Source organism: Aethalodelphis obliquidens, unplaced genomic scaffold (genome assembly GCF_003676395.1).
Source record: "Aethalodelphis obliquidens isolate GAN/ISIS:26980383/991018 unplaced genomic scaffold, ASM367639v1 scaffold9, whole genome shotgun sequence".
Taxonomy (NCBI): Eukaryota; Metazoa; Chordata; class Mammalia; order Artiodactyla; family Delphinidae; genus Aethalodelphis; species Aethalodelphis obliquidens.
The window spans coordinates 40,754,758-40,781,525 of record NW_020837953.1 but is presented as its reverse complement, the minus strand read 5'-3'; the positions used below and the strand labels follow the sequence as shown (position 1 = coordinate 40,781,525).

General features: G+C 43.1%; 1 protein-coding gene and 1 pseudogene across 5 annotated transcripts in view; one reads left to right on the top strand and one right to left on the bottom strand.

Moving 5' to 3' along the window:
* Positions 1–1,455: 1,455 nt before the first annotated feature.
* LOC113622160 (COP9 signalosome complex subunit 8 pseudogene) lies at positions 1,456–3,892 on the bottom strand (annotated as a pseudogene).
* A 5,208-nt stretch (positions 3,893–9,100) lies between these two features.
* The window catches only part of SPEN (spen family transcriptional repressor), a 93,668-nt gene continuing 76,000 nt past the window's right edge, over positions 9,101–26,768 (top strand). The window contains exon 1 of one of the 5 annotated variants that reach the window (XM_027110051.1): positions 9,101–9,198. Coding sequence is in view for 3 of the 5 variants with exons in the window: in XM_027110049.1 (XP_026965850.1) it covers positions 20,635–20,717 (83 nt within the window). In the remaining 2 variants the exon portion in view is untranslated. Of the gene's footprint in view, positions 9,199–19,986; positions 20,718–21,876; positions 22,212–26,768 lie in introns of those variants that run through there. The other 4 variants (XM_027110049.1, XM_027110053.1, XM_027110048.1 and 1 more) reach the window with 4 other exon arrangements.

The following is a 26,768-nucleotide window of genomic DNA, read 5'->3' as shown; positions in this document are numbered from 1 at the left end:
GAAATATCATTATGTTTAAACCTTTTTTCTTTTACCTAGAAAAGTAAATCCACAACTCCAATACTGTATTTACTTTGGAACTTATAAATTACCAGAAAATAAAACAAAGACAGGAAGAAACAAAAGAAAAAGAGAGGTATTATACCACTCATATGTCCAGTATTGTAAATATAACTTGGAACTTAATTTACGACATTGCATAAAGCTAATTGACTTAGATGGTTTGGGTTTTCTGGCCTTTGTATATTTTTGTCAGTTCTGTAATGTTACATGGTTTATAGGATCAAATCCTATTTTACAAATTCAGATACAAAGGTTGTATTCCACCTTTGAATTTCAAACCAGTTGACAGAATCTTTAGGTCTTGGTATATCCCTCAAAGGAAAAAAAAATCCAAACTAACAATGACTCTGTTTCCATATTTATATTGTATTTCTCATTTAAGGAGTCAAAAACTCAGTGGACTTTACTCCAACTCTTTCTAACATAATACCTTGGATTTCAGTAGCATTTCTCAGATTATAAAGTACTTTTACATCCATTCTCTCATTTCATCGGGTCTTCAGAACAACCCTGTGGGGTAGGTATGGCATACATAGTACAGTTCTTTAATAGATTAATTTCCAAAAATTAATTCAATGAATATCTATTGAATAGCTATTGTTTGCCAGACACTCTTTTAGATAATGACCATTCAGTGGAAAATAAAACACACCAAGGGCCTGCAAAAAATGTTTGTGATTTGCCCAAGACCATAGAAAGTAAATCCAAAACCTTTTGACTGTTCCCATCCTCAGCTGGAAAAACGGAGCATGGAAAACTTACTTATCTCGACTCTGTCTCTTAGTACAGTAGTGGCATTTCTTGTATAGACTTGTTCACCAGCATTTGCTCCCATACATTCCAGCTCCTGGTCTTTCACTAGATCGACTATTTTATACTCCCAGCTAAGGTCAATTCCTTGGGACTTCCTTGGTAGTCCAGTGGTTGAGAATCCTCCTTCCAATGGAGACAAGTGGGTTCGATCCCTAGTCAGGGAACTAAGATCCCACATACCGCTGGGCAACTAAGCCCGAGTGCCACAACTATTGAGCTCACACGCCTCAACTAGAGAGAGAAAAAACCTGCATGCCACAACTAGAGAGAAGCCTGCGCGCCGCAACGAAAGATCCCGCACGCTGCAACTAAGACTCGACGCAGCCAAAAATAAATAAATAAAATAAGTCTTAAAAAAAAAAGTATTGAAATTTCTTCCCCCTTAAAAACAAACTTCTCGGGAATTCCCTGGCGGTCCAGTGGTTAGGACTCCACACTTTCACTGCCGAGGGTGTGGGTTCAATCCCTGGTTGAGGAACTAAGATCTGCAAGCCGTGCAGTGAGGCCAAAAAGAAAAAGAATAAATAAAATAAAAACAAACTTCTCTCAATCCTACTTCCCCCCCAGCCACTCTCCCCTTACCAGTGACCACTCCATTTTTCTTCTCTTCTTTCACAGCAAACTGCTCCCATTCTCTAATTTATAAGTCAAATAAGTATTTATGGAACAGATACAGAATAAATGAACTAGGAATGTTTCACATGAAGATAAGTAAGTTTGAATATTCAGAGGACTTGTAACAAAAAAAAACAAACAAAACAAAACTGGTTTTATATTTCTCCAAAAGGGAGAACTGTTAACCATTGGCTAGAAACATCCAGCATAATATTTGCACATATAGTTTCAATACAAGGGATCCTACACTTTTTCAAAGTAAGAAATCTTTTTTTAAAAAAATAGTATTCTTGGACCTTCCAAGGAAGTCGATTTTTCATGACATATCCTCCACACCAGCAACTGATGCACTCATACCATCAGAAATACATCTCAAGTCAACTAACGGTTTGTTAAGGAAGTGGTCTTTTGTTCCTCAGTTATATTTTAAGTTCCACATCAGGGATTCTCAGGAGGTATGAGAAAAGTCCTACAAAGCAGACATATCAGAATCCCTGGAATTCTGATATTCCATTCTAGGGAGACAGTCTCCCTTCAACCCCTGAATGACTCTCTTACCAGTACAAATCAGTATGAATTGATGGAAGTATAGTCTGTGCTAGTACAAGAGAGTAATTAGAAAATATAAACTACATAATGAGCTAGGCTTCATAAGTAGAAATTGTTTCAACAATTATTAAGCATAAATGTTTCAGGATAAAATATACATAATACTTTATATTTTATCACAAGCTCCAATAAGGAATGATAAAGTAATACAGTTGAAAGTAAAAATTTTAATGTCTGTATTTATCAGAACACAAGATTCTGAAGGTGGAGCTTGAGCCCAGGATGATAAACACATTTTCAAATAAAGCATGTAGCAAAACTAGTTAACTGTTGTTCATTGGGGAACTACAGCAGGCTCCAATATGACAGGTGGAGAAAACCTGTTAAAAGGAAACTTCTGGGCACTTAACTTCTGGGGCATTACCATTCTTGTGATGGAGTCAGTTTGTTATCATTGTTCTAATACTTTTACAGGAAGTCCAACAAAAGTTGCAAAGTCATCAGCAATTATTGAAGTATACACTTGAGAAACCAGGGTAAAGTCTGCCTTGTTGCATCTCTAAGCACTGCACGACTGGCTGGCTGAATCACCTCAGACCACTGGTGAGCATCAATACTTATATAAATTCCAGGAAAATCTCTCTGCTAGATTCTTCGTCCTACTAACCAAATTCTTCTAAGTACTGACCAAATTCCAAGTTCAGAATTTTCAGATTTCATAAGATAGTATTCTTTCTCAAAGAAATCGTGCATTATTCAGATCATTATGGAACAGATACAAGGCTAGCAGCAGGCCGTATCTTGAGAGTGTAATAACTCTTCCAAAAGCCTAAAGGTTTTGAGTTTCTGATTCTTGCACTGATCCAGGAACTTTTTGAAACTGACAGTACTTTATATCACCATAGTCCCTGGCATCTTTCTCTCCAAGTCCACTGTAGTACTTTTCCAAAGGTCAGACTTCATATACTAATTTTTTTTCTTCAACCCGGTCCAATCAAGCTTTTGTCCCCTCTGCTCCATTAAAACTGCTCTTGCCAAGATCACCAGTGACCTCCACATTGCTCCAAGAGTCAATTCTCAGGCCTCACCTTAACCTCTCAGCAGCATTCCACAGTTGATCACTTCCTCCTCCTTCAGATATTTTCTTCACCTGAATTCCAGGACACTACTCATCTCTTGGCTTTCCTCCTGCCTAACTGGTTTGTTCCTACTCAGTTGCTCTGCAAGTTCCTTGCTTCTGAGACCTCTTAAGTGAGAAATGCCTCAGGGCTTTCCTGGTTCTCTTTCCTTCCGTATCTACACTTACTCTCTTGGTGATGTCATTCCGTTTCAGACTTTAAATGCCATTTATATGCTAACAACTCCCAAATACACACGTACACACGATTATGCATTTTATATATATATATATATGTAAAACACATCTTCAGAACTTCATCCTGAACTAGACTCATATCCAACAGCCTACCTAATGTCTCCATTTGAATATTTAATAAATATCTCAAATTGAACATGTCCAAAACTGAACTCTTAATATTCCCCTGGATAATTGTTCTGTCTAGTGTTTCCTATTTCAGATGACTGCAACTTGATCTTTCTCGTTGCCCAGGTGGAAAACCTCAGGCTCATCCTTGACACCTTTTATGAACTCTATATTCAATTCTTCAAAAAGTCCTCTTGGATTTACCTTCAAAATATATCCAGGATCCCTTAGTCATTAAAGCTCTCTTATTTTTCATTTGGGTTACTGAAAGAGCCTCCTTTCTAGTTTCCTGCTTCTATCCTTGATTTTTTTTTTTAATTTATTTATTTTATCTTTGGCTGCACTGGGGCTTTGTTGCTGTGCATGGGCTTCCTCTAGTTGCGGTAAGCAGGGGCTACTCTTCGTTGCGGTGCGAGGGATTCGCATCGCAGTCGCTTCTCTTGCTGTGGAGCAGGGGCTTTAGGTGCGTAGGCCCAGTAGTTGTGGCGCACGGCCTTAGTTGCTCCGCGGCATGTGGGATCTTCCCAGACCAGGGCTCGAACAAGTGTCGCCTTCATTGGCAGGCGGACTCTTAACCACTGCGCCACCAGGGAAGCCCCTATCCTTCATCTCTTCTTCTCAACGCTTCTCAAAACCTAAGTCATACCATGCAACACCTCACCAATTAAAAGCCAAAGCGTTCCTGCTATGGCCTACCAGGTAGTGTAGATCTGCCTCTCACTCCCTTTACCTCTTTGACATCCATCATATCTTATACTCTCTCCCTTGCTCATTCTGTTTCAGCCACACTGGTTTACCCTGCTGCTTTTCATGTGCCCGTCATGCTTCTACCTCAGGGTCTTTGGACTTGCTGTTCCCTCTCCCTGGAATCTCTTCCCTAGATATCCACAGTTTGCTCCCTTAGCTCCTTCAAGTCTTCAGTATTTTCTTGAGGCCTACCCTGGTTGCCCCATTTGAAACGGCAACACATGCTTCCTCTCTCTTACCTTTATATTTCACCATCTTACTGCTATTATTTAATTTCCTTTTTATTATATTTATTGCCTCTTCTTCCCCTCTCCCCCACAATAAGCTTCATGAGAACAGGTATTTGTTTTATTCTGCAACGTATCTTAAGTATTTAGAATAGGACCTGGCACAAGGGTGATGCTCAAAAATTATCTGTTGAGTGAAGACCCTGATTTTAGAAGTCTTTTTGATGTGTTGTCTAACTTGGCCATTTAAAACTGTGATGCCAAAATGATAAGCCTACAGGTTTCATATAATCTGCACAATTGTCTTGTTTTAGGGATGACCATATATACTCTGGCAGGACAAACAAATGTTGGGCTGTTCAGGAGTATTTTTAATTTGTAGAGATATATTTCTATTTTTCTAAAAAATATACTGTTGGCGGCAAGGATTTGTTCTTTGAACTCCAGTACTTCTGAAGTGCTGAACTTCTCAGCTTTGCCTCAGAAGGGAAGAGACTATTACAGCATGTGGGAGTGCTTAACTACGGCCAAAAATATTTTGAAAAACTTCTCATATTACTGAAGTCTTTAAAGAAGATCATTTATCTTTTCCAGGAAAAGGTTATTATTGTTTTAAATTTGCTTCTATGCCAGAGTTTGACATGAAAAGCTATCCTTTCCTGGAACAATGAATAGAGATATTTAATATTTCTATATGTTGTTTAGAAAAGTTGCACACAAGCTTCACCAAATGCCAAAAGATAAAATCAAAGGCATGAGCCAAAGAGGCCTAGCACATACCACTTCAATTCTACACCAGCTGTCTTAAGGATCTGGGTATAATTAAAGGTTTTGGTTAACACTTAATTTCTTTCGGGGAACACAAACTGCTACAAATTAATTCAAAACCTGTTTTAGAATAAGAAAGAAAAACTAAAGGAACAATGGATTGGTAATCCTGGAATTCACTAGTCCTGCCTGCTTCGACAAAGTGAAGAGACCCAGGACTACATATACAAAAGTATTTTCACTCCTGGGGCAGATTATGAGACTATGAAAAGTTGGAAAATGTTTTGAGGCCAACAATAGAAGGGGAGAATGAGGAGGAGAGTTATTCCTGAATTTCTGTTCGACTGTTTTGCAAATGTATGGCATTGGTCATAAGGGAGAAGTGAACAGTGCAAGACACTACCTACTTTTTTTTTTTTTTAAGTGGTATCACTTTTTAAGTTAACCATTTTTTAGAGCAGTTTTAGGTTCACAGCAAAATAGAGCAAAAAGTACAGAGTTCCTATATACCCCGTGCCCTCAACACACACAGCCTCTCCAACTACCAACATCCCACATCGGAGCAGTAAATTTGTTACATTTGATGAGTGTACATTGACACATCATCACCCAAAGTCCACAGTTTACATTAGGGTTCACTCTTGGTACTGTAAGTCTATGGGCTTTGACAAACATATAATGACACATACCCACCATTGTATCACTGCCCTAAAAAGCCCCTGTGCTCTGCCTATTCATTCATCCCTCTCCACTAACCCTTGGCAACCACTAATCTTTTTACTGTCTTCATAGTTTCACTTTTTCTAGGATACAGTTGGAATCATATAGTACATACATAGATACTACCTACTCTTAAGAATATACGAATTGCGGGACTTCCCTGGTGGCACAGTGGTTGACAATCCGCCTGCATGCAAATGCAGAGGACACGGGTTTGAGCCCTGGTCTGGGAAGATCCCACATGCCGCGGAGCAACTAAGCCCGTGCGCCACAACTACTGAAGCCTGCGCGCCTAGAGCCTGAGCTCTGCAACAAGAGAAGCCACGACAATAAGAAGCCCACACACCACAACAAAGAGTAGCCCCCGCTCACCGCAACTAGAGAAAGCCCACGTGTAGCAACGAAGACCCAACAACGAAGACCCAATGCAGCCAAAAATAAACAAATAAAATTAAATGAATGGGATTACTGCAAAAAAAATATATATATATACGAATTGCAAACATTTTTGTGTAAAAAAACGATGTGGTTTTGTGTTAAATGTAATAGCTAAAGATGTGAAATAAGTACTCGTTTTATAAATTAAAAAAATTCGAATTAGAATTGTTTAAACATACTTCTATGTCTGTACAAAGTGAAAGAAAGGTTGTGCGATCATTCTCTGAATTTCAACTGCTTGGCTAATTAGGGGCATGATATTTTGTTTGCGTTATTAGGATACCATATTCTAATTTCCCAATAAAACTAATAGTTTCATACTATTTAATTTTGGTTGTGTAGGCAAAAAGTAACAGCATTTAAAAATAACACATTTCAGGGACCTCCCTGGTGGCGCAGTGGTTAAGAATCCGCCTGCCAATGCAGGTGACATGGGTTCAAGCCCTGCTCAGGGAAGATCCCACATGCCCCGGAGCAAGTAAGCCTGTGTGCCACAACTACTGAGCCTGCGCTCTAGAGCCCGGGAGCCACAACTACTGAGCCCACGTGCCACAACTACTGAAGCCTGCGTGCCCCGCAACTAGAGCCCGTGCACCGCAACAAGAGAAGCCACTGCAATGAGAAGCCTGCGCCCCACAACTAAGACTAGCCCCCGCTCGCTGCAACTAGAGAAAGCCCGTGTGCAGCAACGAAGACCCCAGCACAGCCAAAAATAAATAAATAATTTAAAAATATACATTTCAGTAAATCAACTATACCCCAATATAAAATTAAATTTAAAAAGGAAAAAAAATGTTTCATAAACTCTCACAACCAAAAGAATGTACAGTATTCTGCTTTACAGAAATCTTGGGTATAAAAAATCAAAACTCTGTGCAGTGCTTTTAGTCATACTGGAACTGAAATAAAATTTGGAATCTAACATCCACTCCTCAGACACATCTTTCATCTGGAAGCCATCAAATCCTGATCTGTTCCCTCAACAACAAATATATTTTTTACATTTCCATCCTATCATTATGGCTTACCCCCCCATTACTGAAACAGATAGCCGCCTATAATTAAACGTAGTAAGAAGAAAGAAAAACCTACTGTAGCTGTGACACCAAAAAACTTGAGCCACAAAAGCCTGTTTAAATTATGAACTCAGGCTACTGTGGGAAAAAAAAAAAGTTAAAAACAAAAATACCTTGTACAAAAAGCAAGTCTAGAAGACAAATTCAGCAGCATTACTGTTGAATTTCCTGGCTTTGTTGATTCGAGTCGCAAAGTTAAGATTAACAATGCCAAGATTCATATTTAAATATGTCCCTTGAAATCAGGAAAATAGCTCTTTCAGGATTTCAAATGATACTGGAAGGCACAGAACGGAGATTTTATTGAGTCAATTTGTTATTCACATACTCACAAAGGATTTTAAAAAGAAGTCAAATGGAAGATATTCTCAATAGACAGAAATAAGACATTCCAATCTATTGTTCCAGTTTATAGCTCAGATATAAATGGGCTATAAAACCTGATCTGAAAATAGTTGCACAGTGCGTGCTTCACAGCCAGCCAATGAAAAGCAACGTCTCGTTTCTCCTACAGCTGACAGCCCTCCAAAGACACTACTTTTTTTTTTTTTTAAAGAGACCAACCTCTCGGTTACACTGGCGTTTAGCACCTTTGTTGGGTCTCCCAGCTCCGCAGTTTTAACTTCTATTTGCGGAACGCCACTGTGATTCAAGGCATGGCATTCCAGCGGGCTTAGTACCCCCGGCAGCACAGGGCTGCAGAAAGCGCCTCCACTCTCACGGTGAAATTACAGCTTCCCACGCTCCCGTTCTGAGCACTACCTTGTAAAATCGATCCCTTTCACACTGCAAGGGTGGGGGTGAGCAATCCCACTTTTCAAGGGCTTAGAGAGCAGAAAGAATTCGGGACTCCGTGCACGCCTCTCGGAGCTTTTCAGAGGTTCACACGCCGCGCGCACCCGGCGCGTGTCCGGGGCGGGTCGCGGCACAGCCCGAGCCGAGCCCAGAGCCCAGAAGCGAAGAACAAAGGGCATTCGCCCGCCTTCGCTGCCGGAGGCTGCCCGCGCGCGCTCGCCAGCCCCGCCCCTCCCCCCCACCCCTGCGGCTGCGCGAAATGGCGGCCACACCACAAAATGGCACCCCGAGCGGGCCCAGGCGAAGAAATGAAAGGCGCCGCGGACCCCTCCCCCACAGCGCAGCAATGCCAGGCCGAGCTTTCTCCTGATGGCACTCAGGGGCCTCGGCGCGCCTCCTTAGCCGCACGGAGACACCACGGCCTCCCCGCGGCGCCCCGCCGGGCAGCACCGTCGGCCACCCCGCCTCGAGTCCAAACGACGCAGCGGCTTTATGCCTGGACTGCCTCTGCTCTTCCAAACGGGCCCCTCTTAAGGAGTCTCTTACTTAAGGGGGTACAAACTGGAAAGAACTGAGCGTGGCACACCTGCCGGGCGACCCTTGCCCGCTCAGGTCGCCCCTCGGGCAGGGCGCGGGGAGGGAGCAACCTTTTCTAGGGTCTCCACACTCGCAACTTTAGCTCCAGGTCACCAAAGAGAGGAAAGGGGTGATCAAAGAAGCCCCCAAATGAGGGGGAACTAAGGAACCAGGGGCCAAAGCCCCAGACCACTCCTTCAGCAGCCACGTCGACCCCAACGCACTGAGCCCACACCCGAGAGCGCAGCGAAGAGCCGCTGGTGGCCCGTCGTGCGCGGGCAGCTCCAGAGCGCGGATGTCGGCTTTCCCTCCACCACGCAAACATCCAGTGAGCGTTTTAGGTTTTTCATCGTTCCCCCCTGCCCTCTCCCTTCTCCCTGTGGTGAGGGGCCTCGGGGGCTGGGCACAGGTACAGGAAGGAGCGGTTGCTGTGGTCCCCTTGCTTTTTCCCCTGGCGTAAGGGTCTCGGTGGGCTTGGGCTTTGCTTTGGTCGTGGCTTGATGGAGGCAGGGTGGTGGCGGTGTGCTTTGGAGTTTTCGCTTTTCGTTCTCTCAAACGCTCGTTTCCCTGCCCTCCCCATCCCCCAGCTTCCCCTGAGCTCCGTCTTTCCAGAAACTTCTCAGGGAAACTCAGCAAAAAGCCGTAGGCTCCGACACCACCTTCCTCCCGGAGCATGCGCGACGCCCTGGGCGGCAAGCTCAACGCCCGAGTGTACGAGTGTGAGAGTCGTAGGTGTGCGCGCGCGCGCTCGCCTTGCGGGGCGGGGCGGTTCTCTCACAATGAAGGGAATAGGTTTTTCTCCCCTCCCCCAACGTTCCGTCGTTGCGCAAGCGCGTTGAGCCAACTCCCCTGGCCTTTTGAGAGTAGTGGGGGAGGGGCAGGCCTAAAGCTCTGGAGTCGCTGCTCCGCGCGCCTGCGCACTGGGTTGGCCGCGATTTTTCCGCGCAGCTTGTGGTAGTGTCTTTGATGGTGAGGTGCGTCTGAACATCTCGGTTGTGCCCTACTCACTGTGTCCTCTATTCCCTCTCGCGAAAACTGTAGCCTCTTGAGGGGTTATTAATTACGTCCCGCGGGTTTCCTGAAGATTGGCCTTCCCTTTGTGTCTCAGGGCTAAGGTTGCACCGTGTCTCGTTGGCCCCCTTCCACCCCTGCCTATGCCAGGACCCCAGACTGGAATCGGTGACTGGAGTGTGTTGGAGCCTTCTCCCAAGTGGGGGAAACAGCCCTGGCCGAAGGACTGGGTGATGGCCGCGCTGGCTTCCATCAGGAACTGCCTGCAGTTCTTGCTTACTAAGCCAAAATAAAGGTGTTCTTTATTTGGTACGCTGCCCTTGGTCCTCGACACCAGCCTCTGCTCGGGCTGGCGGGGCTGGCTGCTGGGTTGGTCCTCCATGTATGGATGCAGACAAAGAAAGGGCCTTGGCGTACCGCTCTGTCTTCATTTGCAGAATTGAGCTTGGAGCGTGGTAACCATAGTAACCGCATTTACTCTCTTAAGGTGCCTATTGTTTTGTTCTCCTTTCCTCTTCCTTTAGGAGTGTGATGGAAATTACTGCCAGAGTTGTAGGTTCTTAACCCGCCCCCCCTCCCACCCCAAGCTCTTTACCTTGCCATGTAATCCACTTCCACCCAACCCTGTTTTTGAAATCCAGAAGGTTAAGTAAGGTCGTCTTGGCAGGGCATGGAGGCTTGCCACTTTTCCAGTCTGAGCTTTGTTTCCTTGCCACTCTTCCTTTTGAAGTACCTTCGTTTCCCCAGTGGAGTAATTGTCTTCCTATATTCGTTAGCCGGGTAACATATTCAAAGCCTCAGAGATGTAAGGTTTAAAAGAGGGAGCTTGTTTGCGAAAAAGGCACCTTTCGGGGCTCCAAAAGACTGACGTGGCGGTTGCAATTTGGCATTTTATCATCGTGAGCGCTTGCTAACTCGCCCGCAGGTGCTAGGGAGCCATTGACCACACCGAGTCCGAGGTCAGTCCAGGTCATCGCTGTGGGAGGAGCCACTCAGTGGGTCCCACCTCAGGGAGATCTTTCTTCCTGGTGGGAATTTTGAGTTGGTGCCAGATTACTAGCAGGAACTCTTAGTTATCTCGAGGCTGTTGAAGTTCTAGCAAGCAATAGAATTCTACCCCTGCTAACAAGGCTGTACTGTCATTTGAGGCTTGGAAATGACCAGATCAAGAGTCCCTTGAGTTTGCAGAACTTCTGTTAGAGATTCTGCCTTAACAAATTATGGTTAGTGAGAGTATTTAAAGACAAAGTTCCTACAATAAGGATAATGCTACTAAAAAAGGGGAAGAAAAATTTGAGTATGTACGTTTTGCAATTTTAGAAAGGCATAAAATCAAAGTTTTTATGTGCTGTCTAATAATTAGAATCTTGCAAAACTGATCTCGAGGGAAACAATGTATTTAAGTTGAAAACTATGGAGAACAAAAGTAACCAAGTTTAAAGCCACTTTTTCGGGTGAATGTTTTTTAAGTAAAGGGTTTAGGCTTGGGTGTGTGTTTAAATTATCTTGTGGGGGTGGGCAAAACACAAACCCCTTTTATTAGTTCGTCTCACTGCACCCCTCCCACCAGCTAACAGTATACAGTGAAATCTTTAGTTGTGACTCTTGCTGGTTCTGTTTTCTTAGAAAAAAACATTTTAAGTTAATCTCCTATCTTCAAAGAGAGTTATCTTGGGACTTTCTTGGTGGTGCCGTGGTTAAGAATCCTCCTGCCAAAGCAGGGGACACGGGTTCGAGCCCTGTCTGGGAAGATCCCACATGCCGCGGAGAAGCTAAGCCCGCGAGCCACAACTACTGAGCCCACGTGCCACAACTAACTGATACCCGCGCACCTAGAGCCCGTGCTTCACAAGAGAAGCCACTGCAATGAGAAGCCCGCGCACTGCAACGAAGAGTGGCCCCCACTCAACGCAACTAGAGAAAGCCCGGGCGCAGCAACGAAGATCCAACGCAGCCAAAAATAAATAAATAAATAAGAGAGAGTTATCTTGAGGCGAATGCTTTTCAGCCAAAGAATTTTCCAAATAAAACTGTAAGGGATGGTTCCTAGGACTTTTGTAGTATATAGCCTGAAAAAATTCTATTACCTCCTTTATCAAAATACTGAAATTTAACCTTTAAATATACATTTAAAAATAATTCCAGCATTTAACTCAGAAATGCATCATATCCTACCTAGCCTTTAAACAGAATGTGGTTTTATTTTAAGCCAAAGGTTTCAAGTGTCTAATTATGGAATATCATGTAAAATTAGCAATCATTACCATCCTGAAGATTAATAGCAAAATATTGAAGCAGTTACATGATTTAAAGAAGCATTACTGGGACTTCCCTGGTGGCACAGTGGTTAAGAATCTGCCTACCAATGCAGGGGACACGGGTTCGAGCCCTGGTCCGGGAAGATCCCACATGCCGCGGAGCAAGTAAGCCTGTATGCCACAACTACTGAGCCTGCGCTCTAGAGCCTGTGAGCCACAACTACTGAGCCCACATGCCACAACTACTGAAGCCCGTGTGCCTAGAGTCCGTGCTCTGCAATAAGAGAAGCCACTCATTCACTGCAATGAAGAGTAGCCCCTGCTCGCTGCAACTAGAGAAATCCTGCGCGCAGCAAGGAAGACCCAACACAGCCAAAAATAAATAAATAAAGGGCATTACTATTAAATAGCAATAATTTAATTAAAATGGAAACAGGTTTTTTTAAAAAAATAAATTTATTTATTTTTGGCTGCGTTGGGTCTTCGTTGCTGCGCGCGGGCTTTTTCTAGTTGTGGCGAGCGGGGGCTACTCTTCGTTACAGTGCCTGGTCTTCTCATTGGGTGGCTTCTCTTGTTGCAGAGCATGGGCTCTAGGCGCATGGGCTTCAGTAGATGTGGCACTCAGGCTCAGTAGTTGTGGCTCGCGGGCTCTAGAGAGCAGGCTCAGTAGTTGTGGTGCACAGGCTTAGTTGCTCTGCGGCACGTAGGATCTTCCTGGACCAGGGCTCGAACCCGTGTCCCCTGCATGGCAGGCAGATTCTTAACCACTGCGCCACCAGGGAATCCCAGAAACAGTTTTAAAACATATCTGGAACAAGTTCATGATGTTTTGAATTCTCTACTTCAAACTAGAGCAAGGCTTTCAGAGGAGCAGTAGGGGAGCTTAACACCCGAAGTCTGAAAATGTCAAGACACATGTAATAAGTTACTAAATATATTTTATTTGGTATCATTGTTTTTGAGATTCCCATCAAGTGCACTTTGATAGTCTTCTCTGAATTAAATAGTAGCCTTGATTTGCATTATGTGTATTCTGCTGACTTCCTGATGTTTAAGTGACAATCTCTTAGACCTGGGGTGTTTTTGCTATTGTATGTCATTTATAATGAAGAGGTTAAGTTTTTTCTCACATGAGGATTAGTAGTAGAATTTTAAAAGGTTGAATGAACTCTCTGAATTAACATAGAGAATAATAACGTTTTGTTCATGTGGGATCTGTTAACATAAATATGTTGATTTAATGTAGTGAAGTATCAGCATTTCAGAGGAGCCCTAAACTAAAGTAACCCAGATGCTGACTTCCAGCTCATTTTACTGTAACTTTTTCTAATTACAAGAGCAATATATGTTAACCAAAGAAAAGTTTAGAAAATATAGATGAATAAGAACTTTAAAAAAAATTGAATTCTACCACATAGGCACAACCATTATTAATATTTGCAAGTATCCTTCCAGTCTATCTTTTATTCAGTGCCATAAACATTAGTAAATTGTATTCACAATTCTAACTATTAGGTATAATCTACTGTATAGCACAGGGAACTCTGCTCAAAGTTATGTGGCAGCCTGGATGGGAGGGGAGTTTGAGCGAGAATGGATACATGTATATGTATGGCTGAGTCCCTTTGCTATGTACCTGAAACTATCACAACATTGTTATTATTTATTTATTTACTTTAAAAATTTTATTTATTTCTTTATTTGGCTGTGTTGGGTCTTCGTTGCTTCACGCCGGCTTTCTCTAGTCCTGGCGAGCAGGGGCTACGCTTCGTTGCAGTGCGCGGGCTTCTCATTGCAGTGGCTTCTCTTGTTGCGGAGCACAGGCTCTAGGTGCACGGGCTTCAGTAGTTGTGGCTCGTGGGCTCTAGAGCACAGGCTCAGTAGTTGTGGTGCATGGGCTTAGTTGTTCTGCAGCATGTGGGATCTTCCTGGACCAGGGCTCGAACCCGTGTCGCCTGCACTGGCGGGTGGATTCTTAACCACTGCTCCACCAGGGTAGTCCTTATCACAACACTGTTAATCGGTTATACTCCAATATAAAATAGAAAGTTTAAAAAAAATAATAAAAGGTATATTCGCAGTATTTCCTCATAGAAGGAAGAAAGTTACCTTTAGCAACTTTCCAAGGAAATGGTGGAAATATAAAAATTGATTTTTTAAAAAAGAAAATATCAGCCATTATATTCATTTCTGGAAAACCAAAAACAATGTGGAATAAATTATTTAGCTTTCTTAGAGAATTGAACAGTAAAGTAGATTATGAAGTGTTATGCTGAAAGAATGATTTCGAGAAGGACTAGCTAGCTAATACTATTCAACTGATTGGCGTTTTGATCATTTATGTATATATAATTTCACTACAGTGAGCCTGCTATATCAAAATAAATCCGTTAATTGACTGGTCTGTCTTTTTCACTAGTTGACCCTCAGAACTAGCAAGATGTCAAACAGTCTTTGACAATAATATATTAGTGTTGTCTGTTTTATTTTCTACTGTTTAGGAAAAAGCAAAAAACAAAAAACAAACCCTGATTCTAATAATAGGAGTTTGTTAGTATTGACAAGTTCTCATGTGGTTGGGTCTTTGATCATTTTAGAGCTAGTTAATATATATTTATATGATGCCTTTAGGAACAGTGTTTATATTTTAAATATATGTTTTCTCATGAAACAGTTCAATTTTAATAGTGTGGAACTCGATTGGTAACAAAATTTTTGTTAAATATCTGGTAACTATTCTTCTGTTCTCCTGTTTAAATGGTGATAGTAATTTATCTGCTCTATTCGCTAGGTTAGCATTCAGAGCCTGAGTTTGAGGCTCAGATGCTTTCCCCAACTGGGCTTCCATTATGCATGACTGAACTCTTTGAGCACATCTAGCATGCTAAATACAGGTGCTCTTCACAGTGTGAAATAAGACCTGATTAAAAACACATCTTTTTTTTTTTTTTTTTTTTTTTTTTTCGGTACGCGGGCCTCTCACTGTTGTGGCGTCTCCCGTTGCGGAGCACAGGCTCCGGACGCGCAGGCTCAGCGGCCATGGCTCACGGGCCTAGCCGCTCCGCAGCATATGGGATCTTCCCGGACCGTCCGAACCCGTGTTCCCCGCATCGGCAGGCCGACTCTCAACCACTGCGCCACCAGGGAAGCCCAACACATCTGTTTTAATTCCACTTTTCAAATGCCTCTGCTTTAATGTCACCTTTCTGAATTGTCTTTCACACTCAAATGGGGAAATTCACTTCACCATCCATTTATCATAGATGAGAGAAGAGATCATACCCTACGTTTTGATCATTTTCAGTGAGCGTCAATTATTAATTGTTAGACTAAATTTAAAAAATCAGAATAAGAGTGGGTTGTATTTCTATTGAAAACATACAAAAATAAATGCTTATGAAAAAAATTTGTAAATATTTGTAACAAGGACAGAAACAAAGAAAAGCTTTCCCAGTGTTTCCTGATACATTGCCAATAAACATGAAAGCATTGAGAAAACCCAACACTTGATTTGGGGCTGTGCAAAGGGCATGTACTTATCAGTTTTGTTGTTATTAAGAGTTTTGCAATAGAAAAAGTCAGCAAAAGAGTGCAAGGAACTTCGTACTTGATATGCAATCACTGCATGTTGATTTGATTATAAGACCTGGCTATAATCCTGAAAATGTTATAAATTGATCATGGTATGTTTTTAACTTCAACTGATGCTTACTTTTGGTATTCAGATGAAATTAGCAGCCAACTTAATAGTATTCATGATATTTTTATTCTGTGTTACTTCCAAATACTTTTACATATATTATCTCATTTGATACTTCTAGCAACCTTACCAGGTAGAGAAAACAGATATTTTTATCCTCATTTTGCAGATAAGGGTATTGAGACTTTGAGGATTTAATTGACTTTACCTAGGCTGTATAGCCAGTGACAAAATTGGAACTGGAATTTTTGACTCTTTATTTATTTTTAAAAATTTATTTATTTTTGGCTGCATTGGGTCTTCGTTGCTGTGCACGGGCTTTCTCAGAGCGGGGGCTACTCTTTGTTGCGGTGCGCAGGATTTTCATTGCGGTGGCTTCTCTTGTTGCGGAGCGTGGGGTCTAGAGCGCAGGCTCAGTAGTTGTGGCACATGGGCTCAGTAGTTGTGGCTCATGGGCTCAGTAGTTGTGGCTCATGGGCTCTAGAGCGCAGGCTCAGTAGTTGTGGTGCACAGGCTTAGTTGCTCCGCGGCATGTGGGATCTTCCTGGACCAGGGCTCGAACCCATGTCCCCTGCATTGACAGGCGGATTCTTAACCACTGCGCCACCAGAGAAGCCCCTGGAATTTTTGACTCTTAACCCAGAGGTACTTCCATTATACTATAATGTCTCTCATTCATACCATCAGTGTTTTTCAGTATCCCCCAAAGTTCAAGGTCAAGTAGCATTATGCTGAAAGAATCTGTAAGGAGCATGGACATTACTTTTAACCTGCAAATATTAACTTTTATAGAGATGGATAGAATTCCCACCTGAATTGCTCATTTGAACTTAGCATCTATAATGTGAACTATTTTTCCTTCAAATGAATCTGCCTTATTGAAATTAGAATAATATTTTTGGGGACATCATAGGAACACATTAAAAATTTGAACAGAAATGAAATTTGTTTTACACATTAAATAATCTGCATGTCTATTTAAGCTGATGTATTGACATTTTATAAACTGAGAATTCTCTTTTGAGAAGTGTGTATCAGATTTTTTAAAACCCAAGGAGCTAAAATGAACACCTTGGGTGCTATTTTTGGTGTCTGTAATTCTGAAAACAAATATTTTGATGAAAGTAACACTTCAAGAGAATCTGAGTATGAGGTGCTATCAAATGATGTTTAATGGAATTTTGCGAGCATATGTGTGTGTGTGTGTGTGTGTGTGTGTGTGGTGTGTTTGTGTGTGTGCGCGTGCAGGTGCGTGCCTTGCTGCTTGTGGGATCTTAGTTCCCTGACCAGGGATTGAATCTGGGCTCTGGGCAGTGAAAGCGTGAAGTCCTAACCACTGGACTGCCAGGGAATTCCCTAGCCTTTATATTGTTAAACAGAGACGGTTTCTCAGTTGTTTGATAAATCTCTGGTAAAATGAGAAATGATAATTAACTTAATTTGGCATTTGCTAATCATCTTTTTGATATCCTGTGATCTCTAAAGGTCTTTGGGAGAACTTTAACTCAACTTTGTTTAACAATTTGTATGTTAGTAATTTTCCACGCAATTTCTCTTCTGTTACCTCCCAAAGGTGGGGAGCTTGAAAGTATTTGCAAACAACTTTGTCCATTTCAAATTAAATTTTATATAAAAATTATGTATCTACTCTGCTTTCTACATGGGGAAACAGCACTGCTGTAACAAGACCTTTAGGATAATCTAAGAGAACTACATTTAAAAAAAATTTAGCTGGCAAACATGTTGCTTTTAATTTTCATTTAATGTCTCCTTATTCTTGTGCCATGGAGAAAGTATAAATACCTCTTAGTTGGTTCTTTGTTTTAGCTTATCCTTTTACTGTTCTGTGGGAGTACATAGATGGATACAAAATACCACATTTAATAATGACTCTAACTAGGCTCTCTTCTAAGATTTTGCTCTGAAAGCCCCCCCCCCCCTTTTCAGCCCTTTAATTTTCTTCAGCATGATTTTAACTGAAGGCTGCCTTCAAGGTGAGATATGCCCTTTATTTCTCTAATTGCAAGGTAGTGTTTTCTGAATCCTCTTCTTTGTTGCCCCTTTTAGTGTGATTGAGCTTAGCCTTTTCTGTTCTTCCTGGTGACACCAAGAAGATGCAGCTAATTCAGGGCCTATCAGGTTTTATTTATTTCATTTTTTAAAATTTATTTATTTATTTTTGGCTGCGTTGGGTCTTTGTTGCTACACGCAGGCTTTCTCTAGTTGCGGCGAGTGGGGACTACTCTTTGTTGTGGTGTGCGGGCTTCTCATTGCGGTGGCTTCTCTTGTTGAGCACGGGCCCTAGGTGTGTGGGCTTCAGTAGTTGTGGCTCATGGGCTCAGTAGTTGTGGCTTGAGGGCTCTAGAGCACAGGCTCAGTAGTTGTGGTGCAAGGGCTTAGTTGGTCCGCGGCATGTGGGATCTTCCCGGACGGCGGCTCGAACCCGTGTCCCCTGCTTTGGCAGGCGGATTCTTAACCACTGCGCTCCCAGGGAAGCCCCGCCTATCAGGTTTTAAATGAGTAATTTACATAATATTTTTAAATGTGTTTCAAATTGTGGTTGCTAATATTGAAATTTATGCTTCGTGGAAAAATGCCCATCGGTTCAACACTAACTGCAGCCACATATACAGAACTATGAAGTTCATGAGTTTACATAACAGTGTGCTGGCCTGACACTCCTTATGTGATAGTTGTGGCAAATGTAAATGGCTAATCCTACATCTGAATGTAGGTTGATTTGCTTTCACTTTTACTGAGGAATCAATTCCATAATATTTTCAAGAACAAAAATTTCCATATCATTTAATGACTGATTTGCATGAAGACAAGGTCAACCTCTGTGGTGGCGTTAAAGGCCTTAACTGAATTATGAATGAGTGCCGTTATTGTGGTGGTGCTTTTTCTAACTTTTCTAAACCACCTCTTTCCATTTCTGCCTGTTACTGGCCGGCCCCTCCCCCCGCAAAAAAAGTGTGTTGAAATAGAAAATGTAAACATAAGCCAGAAAAATAGCATAGAAAAAAATTAAATTACCTGGCTCAAAATCTAGAATTTTTAGAAGTAACTTGTCAAAATTCCAAATATTATTTCAATGGATGGTAAGGTTATTACCTGAGCTAGCACATCTTGTTCTGTAATTGTTGCAACTGTGTAAGTAAGACAAGGGCTTGCTTAGCCTTCTAACATCCTGAGAGAGGAAGGAAGAGAGACGATCTTAGTTGAGAGTTGAGCAGACCTGCTGAGATCAAGTTTAAGTATAGACTATTAAACCAAATGCAAGAAAAGTTGATGTGACTCTCTGACACATCATTAAGAAGCTTATGTTAAACTATATGGCAAACAAAAAAACTACTTGGAGCTTTACCATCTGTGGAATTAAAGAAACAAGTTATGCACAGGTGACCCCATATATTAGTGCTATTTATTATGGTGACCATATTTTCCAATTCAAAATAGCACAGTTTGATGATAAGTTGGCTTGTATCAATATTTATGGAGAAAGTGAATGAGATCGAATATTTAAAATCTGGTCTGTACCTAAAGCACTACACCTGTGATATTTTATTTCTGTAGATAGAAAATGTAAAAGAAAGCTGAGTTACTGACTTCTAAAAAATTCCATTTTTTCTGGACTCAGTACTGTTGCCTTAATTTTGTGGGTTTTCCCCGGGGTTCTGTAAACTAAAAGGTTCAACTGTAGGCTTTAAAATTTAAAAGCTTTTAGGCCTGGAAAGGCTGGAGTTCTAATCCCCTCCTCGGCTTAGATATTAAATTATATAGCAAATCCTCTGAGGGGAACACCATCAGACATGTAACCGTCTCACTTCATTCAGTTCTATTCCTGGTATGCCATAACGATCAGCGAAGAGAACGTGCAAACGGTTTCGCAAGATTCTATATAAAATGAAGTTGCTTAATGTTACATTCTTGGGAGGGATGGGTTTCTGAAGCCGTCACAGCTTAGCTGGGCCGTGAGAAGGGCGGCCTTGTTCTGACACTTTCCCAAGCAGGCGCGTCTCTAAGTGCCCGGAAACGCCAGAAGCTGGCCAAAGGTGAGCAGGGGAAGAGGTCCTGGCTTCTCCTAGCAGAGAAGCCTTGGCAGCCGCTTTGACACGCAGCCCTGTGAATACCAACCCCCTTTCTCTCTTTTATTCCCCCAGGCCAGCGCCTGGGACCCCCTACTCGAGGGGCTGGAGGCTATGCCCGCCTCTGCAAGCGCGGGGCCCCAGGCCTAACACGGCACCCGCCCTAACAGAGTGCTGCGCGCCTGCGCACCGGGACCGAGCGCGCGAGCGTTCCTTCCTGGCCCTGCGTTCCTCCCTCCCCCGCGCGCCTGCGCATCGGCTGGGAGGAACTCGGCGTCTCAGCCTCGGCGGGCTGTCGGGAGGCTGCGCGCGCGCCCGAGGTGAGGGAGGCGGGTCGCGCGCGCCGGTGGGAAGCGTCCGGCTGCCACAGCGCCAGCTCCGTCGTAGTCGCTGCCGCCCGGGTCTCGCTCGCCCCTCCTACCCGCTCCCCCTCCCGCCGCCTCCCGAGCGCATGCGCCGCCGGAGCGCGGGGGTCGGCTTCGGGTGTGTGGTGGCGGCAGAGCGGAGCTGCGAGGCCCGAGAGTCAGAACCTGGGGGAGAGGGATGGTCTCTGCACGGCGGGGAGCCGGAGGAGCCGCCGCCGCTGCCGACGCCACCGCCGCAGCCGCCGCCGCCGCCGCCTCGGCGCCCGCCTCCCGGCGCTGACGGGCTCGTACGAAGCCGGCGAGGGGGAACCAGCACCAGCGGTCGCCGGCACACCGCCCAGCATGGTCCGGGAAACCAGGCACCTCTGGGTGGGCAACTTACCGGAGAATGTGCGGGAAGAGAAGATCATCGAGCATTTCAAACGGTGAGTGACATGAGGCCCGGGGCCGCGCTCTGTCCTCGGGCGCCGCTGGCCCCTCCGGCCCGTTGCCGGCCCCTCCCCGTGCGCGGAACTGGTGAGGAGACCCGGGCCAGACCCACGGACGGGTGCGGGGGGCGCCCGGCTGCCTGGCCGCTGCTCGGCCCGTGTCGCGGCGTTGGGCCTCGGGCCTCGGCGGAGCGGGCCCGGCTGCCGCCCTCTCCGTTCCCAATAAGGAGGCGGCTGTCTCTCGGCCTCCGCGAAGCCGGCGCCGGGAGGGTACCCTCAGGCTGGCCAGCCGGCGGTGGGGTCGCGTCCTAGCGCGCCGCTGCCCCGGCTCCGAGCAGCCGCCCCCGCCGGCCCGGCAGATGCGGCGGAACCGAGCCGCCGACGGGCCGGGACCCGAACCCCTACCCCGCCCCGACAGCCCCCGGCCCGGCCGACTCCAGAGTCCCGCAGCAACTCGCGCTTCTCGCCCTGCGGACGCGTGGACATGTCTGACCTAGAGAGGGTTTTGTGGGGAAAGGAAAGGTTATACAAAAACAAAAGTCTTGGTAGGTATCGTAGGGATATCTCGGAACTGGGAAGACCCTGATGGATTCTAGGGACCTCTCACGGAAGGTTCACAGACCTAGAAACGAAATGGAAATGGCAAACGCAAATGTTTTGATTTCTTCCCCTTGTTTATGTGGGGTTGGGTGGGGGGTGGTGTCTGAAAATAAGTTGGTGCGTCTGTTTCGGCTCTTTTCGCCTTCCTCCCTTCAGCGCTCTGGGGTCCCTTGATGAGGAGGGTGGTGGGGACCGAGTGCTCGCAGAGGAGGAGCCACCTCATGTAGCAGAGTCCCCACCGCGCTGTGCTCCCAGCCTCGGGAATCTCCGCTGCTGCGGCCGCGCCGGCGTTAACACTGCAGAGCCTTTTTTGAAAGGATGGTGTTTCCCTCCCACCCAGGATTCCTAAATCAGTGGTTAAAAAATGCATGCCTTTTCAGATTAGAAGATGTAGCTCTTTTAAAAAAAGATGTAGCTTTTAAAAACGTTCTTCCCAGAATATTTTTTTTTGTTCATAGCGGAGTAGGAATGAATGTTCTTATTACATTTTACTTATTTAGTAGCTTTTACCGTTTGATTTTGTTTTGTGAAATCTATGTGGGTCATAGCTGATAGAGCCCTCCATGTGAAATACTGAAAATGACGGTTTACTTACACTGGTGTAAATTGAGAAGGACTGTAGCAGATATGTGATTGTCCTCGAAAATTACTGTTTCTTGCGATATTAAAGACTGCGGAAGGTTTTAAGTTTGGTATACTCTAAATTCCTCTTACTGTCTACTGAGTGAAGGGGAAATTATGGAGCGTCCTTATTAGTGAGTCACCATGGGAAAGAGAGATTGCGTCGCTTGCTCTTGAGCAGCTTGCATAAGGAAATGGAAGCAGAGGCAGCGGAGCTCCGCTCTTTCAAATGGAGGATCATTGATTCTGTTGGTGGTTGCTGTTACTGGGGTATTAAATCTTCACCGCTGGAGCGCGCGTCTGCGCGTGTCCGCGTGTGAAAAGGAGCCTGGAATAGTGAGGCCGTTCATAACCCGCTAAAGCTGTCCTCGTTAGGACTGGGGGAGGCGCGCTTCCAGGCACTCCCGGTGTTTACTACGTTGTGCTGAGAAATCAGGCAGCGGGAAGGCAGGAGCAAAAACTCGCCTCTGTCCCCTGTGACAAAGGGGAGATTTCGGGCTCAGTGGGGAAACAGATGGGAACTCTCCGTGGCGCTGCTCCACCCCTTACCCCGTATGGAGGCCCCATATCTTCAGTGTTTTGGTGGAAAAATCATTTAGGTGCAGATTATTGGACTGGAAAAGCCACTTAGATGTGCTCACTTTTATCTCCTTGTGGACCTTCTCTGTAGGTGTCTGCCTGGGAAATTCGTATGCACCGACGTGCAAACACGTGCATTGCAGCATTTGCTTTGCCCCCTCAGTATCATGTGGCCAGACGTGTCATTTCGCATTATGCAGATTCTAGAGACACTGTATGCCTATCGCGGGGAGTTTGACCCCTCTGCAAGATGAGGGGTTAGAGAGGAAAGAGGAAATCGTCCGAGGGAGTTTTGGAAGGTTTTTTAAGTGGATGGTGCTGCCGGCCGGCTTGTGTGAATGACTTTCTAAAATGGCGGCCAGGACCCACTTTAAGTGGGAATCAGCAGAGCAGATCTCAGAATGCACAGAGGGAGGAGCGGGCAGAGGATGCGAGCTGCCTTGGAAAGCGGCGGTCTGGAGGAACGTTGCTGTATTAAAGAGGGCTTAGCTGGCACATTGCTCACGACTGCATTTAAAGGAGTGTGTTACGTATTGCAGAGCAAAAGCAGATGCTATTGATAAGATTATCTTAAAACTAAGTAGACCTAGTGTCCCTGAAATTCTTTTATTTTAAAAGCGACTTTTGAAAATTTTAAACAAGTTTGCTTAGTTCTTTGGGTAGATAGTGCATTCTTAGTGGGTTTAAAGAGTGTAAAAAGGTTTACAGAGAAAAATCTCCTCTTTACCCCGACGCTGGGAATTCCAGTTCCCACTCTCCCCTTCCCATCTCCACCCCGTAACAGGTAATCTCTATTTCTGGCTTCTTGTGTATCCTTAAAACGGGTACAAGAAATGTTCTTGCTGATCCAGCTGTGAAGCTAAATGGACTTTGTTTGGAGAAATTCAAGGTCTTTTATCCTTATTGTAGAAAATGTTTTGTAAAGTGTGTGGTTGCTACCGGGAGGAAAACTAAATGTGAATGATTTAAGTGAAAGGGATAAAACGGTGCTTGTACCAGAATGAGAGTTCTGCAAGAAAATTTAAGAACATCCAATTCTGATGTCTTCTAGAAATCATAATGAGAAAAACCATGCAATACCTATACTAAAACTGAGGTTGAAGTGCCTACTTTTACCGTTTTCCCTAGCTGATTTCAACATTAATAACTGTTTTACAGGATTAAGAGGTGTACACTGGGAATACATTATATAAAATGTTTTCAAAATGAATGTTCTTGTAACGGTGATTAGGCTTTTGTAGTAAGTATTTGGATTAAAAAATGATTAAATGAGGCAGCTTTGGGAGCAGGGCAGTTTAAGAGGCATTTGGGATGGGGGAGGGTCAGAGCCAATTCTTTTATTTATATTTTGATCAGTGTTTTTGGTAGAAAATAGGTTGAGGGAAGGTTGCTGATTTGGCTTTTTTTTTTCCCTCTGTGCCAAAGAAAGAGCAAACCTTTAAAATGTAATCAGAACATTTTCAAAATTTGGCTTTACCTTCTTGCAATAAGAATAATCTATTGTGCTCATGATTTTAACAGCATTCAATATGCTGACTGAAAAGAATTAAATGAGTATTTCTGAATCAGATTTAGTTAACAAAGATCCATTGCAGGGACTGAATTTGCACAATAGAGAAAGTCCTTTCCTTTGTATGGTATGTTAGCTGGATTGAAGGGGGAAGGGAGGAGTTATACAACAATTGGTCGCTGTCTTAGTTGTTAGAGGGAGAGAGGTGTGTGCAAAGGCGACTCCCTGAATCAGAATGAGCAAATGAATAGAACCCTTTAAAGGACATAAAAGTCTCTGTATCTTATTTTCAGGTTTGAAGTAAATCACATATTCAGGTTCTTCCCATGCATTCTCCACTTCTAGAGAATAAGTTAAAGATCACAGAGAGGTTGAGCAAGGTAGCAGCTCATGTAAAAATTTTGTCAAAGAATGAAACTCATTTAAAAGTGTTTTGTTTTCTTAACTTTATTTATTTTATCTTGCTGCGGTCACTTTCTTTAACCTCTTTATTGGAGTATAATTGCTTTACAATGGTGTGTTAGTGTCTGCTTTATAACAAAGTGAATCAGCTATACATATACGTATATCCGCATATCTTCTCCCTCATTTTGCTAACTTTACATGTCCAATCATAATAGTTTTCCTGAGTTTAAATAGCTGGAATATATGTTATGTTACATGAATTTGGTTTACTTCTGGGACACAATATAAAGTATTGTGGTAAAGTTTCCTTGTCCTTACATACTCCTATAACTAGAGATACTTTTAGACTTAAACAAATTTGACTCCCTAGCCCACATCACTGCTACATGGTTTATTCTTTTGAGGTGAGCCAGTTTCTTTGAAGAAACCCCTCTGTTTTTGAATGTTGTAATTTTGAATACCTATTTTCATGACAGGCTTTTTGAACATTAAAAAAAGTAAAGTAAAATAATTTTATACTTATCTTGAGAAATAGCATTAGAAACTAATACAGAATACTTGCGATGTTGTATTTTATTTCCTGAGTTAGAATGCTTCTGGCAGATTGGAGGAAAACATAGGGCTCAGTGCCAAGAAGAATGATGGTGTTTGACTTGTATAGAGGGCACCTTTTCCCAACTACGTTTCTTGTGGACTCTTGATTGCTCGGGCGCTGTATTGTTTGGTATGCTTACGAAGAGATTTCGGGCTTGATTTAGGAGACATTTTTAATCTTGTACGCACCAGTGGTTTGGAAAGACTTGTATAGAAGTTATAGAGATAGTGGTAATGTGGAAGTTTTTCCAAATATTCTTCCAAGTCTCATTTTCCTCTTAGTTTGAAATTTTGCCTAAATTAAAAAAAAATTGAAATATTTCATGAAAACTAGCATATTCCGTTGGAGACTATATATTTTTTTGCTTTTACTTTTAAGACTCCCTAGTGTTTGAGCTGTATTTAACTAGTCACAGTATTTAGAGTAAACGCTGTAGGCTGAAAAATACCTTGAGTATGTATATTCATTCAGATTGTGTTCCTGAATGTTGATATTGGATGATTTGAAATAAATAGTTGTTCGTCAACTTTAAACTGACATATTAGTCTGCTGAACAAGGAGACTAAATAATGTAACACTTTTCTATAATTCAATTTCTAACCTTTACTGTTTGTTTTGTTTAATGTTTTCTTTATTATTATATGTCTTACAGCTACTCAAAAATTTTTTTAAAATTTTCTTTCTTTCTTTCTTTTCTTTTCTTTTATATTTTGGCTGCGTTGGGTCTTCGTTGCTGCTCCCGGGCTTTCTCTAGTTGTGGCAGGCGGGGGCTACTCTTTGTTGCAGTGCGTGGGCTTCTCATTGTAGAGGTTTCACTTGTTGTGGCACAGCATGGGCTGTAGGCGCTCAGGCTTCAGTAGTTGTGGCGCACGGGCTTAGTTGGTCTGCGGCATGTGGGATCTTTCCGGACCAGTGCTCGAACCCGTGTCCCCTGTATTGGCAGGCAGATTCTTTAACCACTGTGCCACCAGGGAAGCCCGCTACCCATATTTTGAATAAAAATAGCATACTCTATTGTGGAAACCAATTAGGATGTTTAGTCAATTTATTAGAAATTATATAATTTTGCGTGCTGTCTAGCTGGTTTTTAGTGTGTGGAAATACGCTTTGCAGTGAAAAGATGTTCTTGGTATGATATTAAAGTATTGCAATATTCCGATTTTTCCCCCTACATGTGTCACTGTCTGCCAAGTTGAAAATTATAAACATCTAAAAAAACCCCACAACGGGATGTCTCTATAAAACCCTAACTTAAATTTAGTGAATTTTTGGATTTAATTACTTAGGATTTCATTTTGAGTATAGGGATGAATTGAAATCTAGCATGTTTAAAGATTTTTATTATATAAGAACTGCTCCACCTCTTACAGCTAAGGAATATTTCTGGGAAAATTCAAATGGAAGACACCTATTATTGCTTGTGTTATGCACTTGGTGCTAGATTTTTAGTCCAGCATTAAACTCTGGGGGTATGTGTATGTCTTTGTATCTTCGTATTAGATGCTGAGTTTGGGTGACATTGACAAATGAAATTAAGATTTTTCTGTTTATATCTTGTATTGGCTTTGTTACATTTGTATCATGTTTACACACAGTATATGTACTTTTACATATAATACATTTATAGTTTCTTTGATTCTTAAAATTGACTCTGTTTTTTTTAGAAAAATACCCCATCATTTTATTCCTTTGATTAAAAAACTAGGGGCTTCCCTGGTGGCGCAGTGGTTGAGAGTCC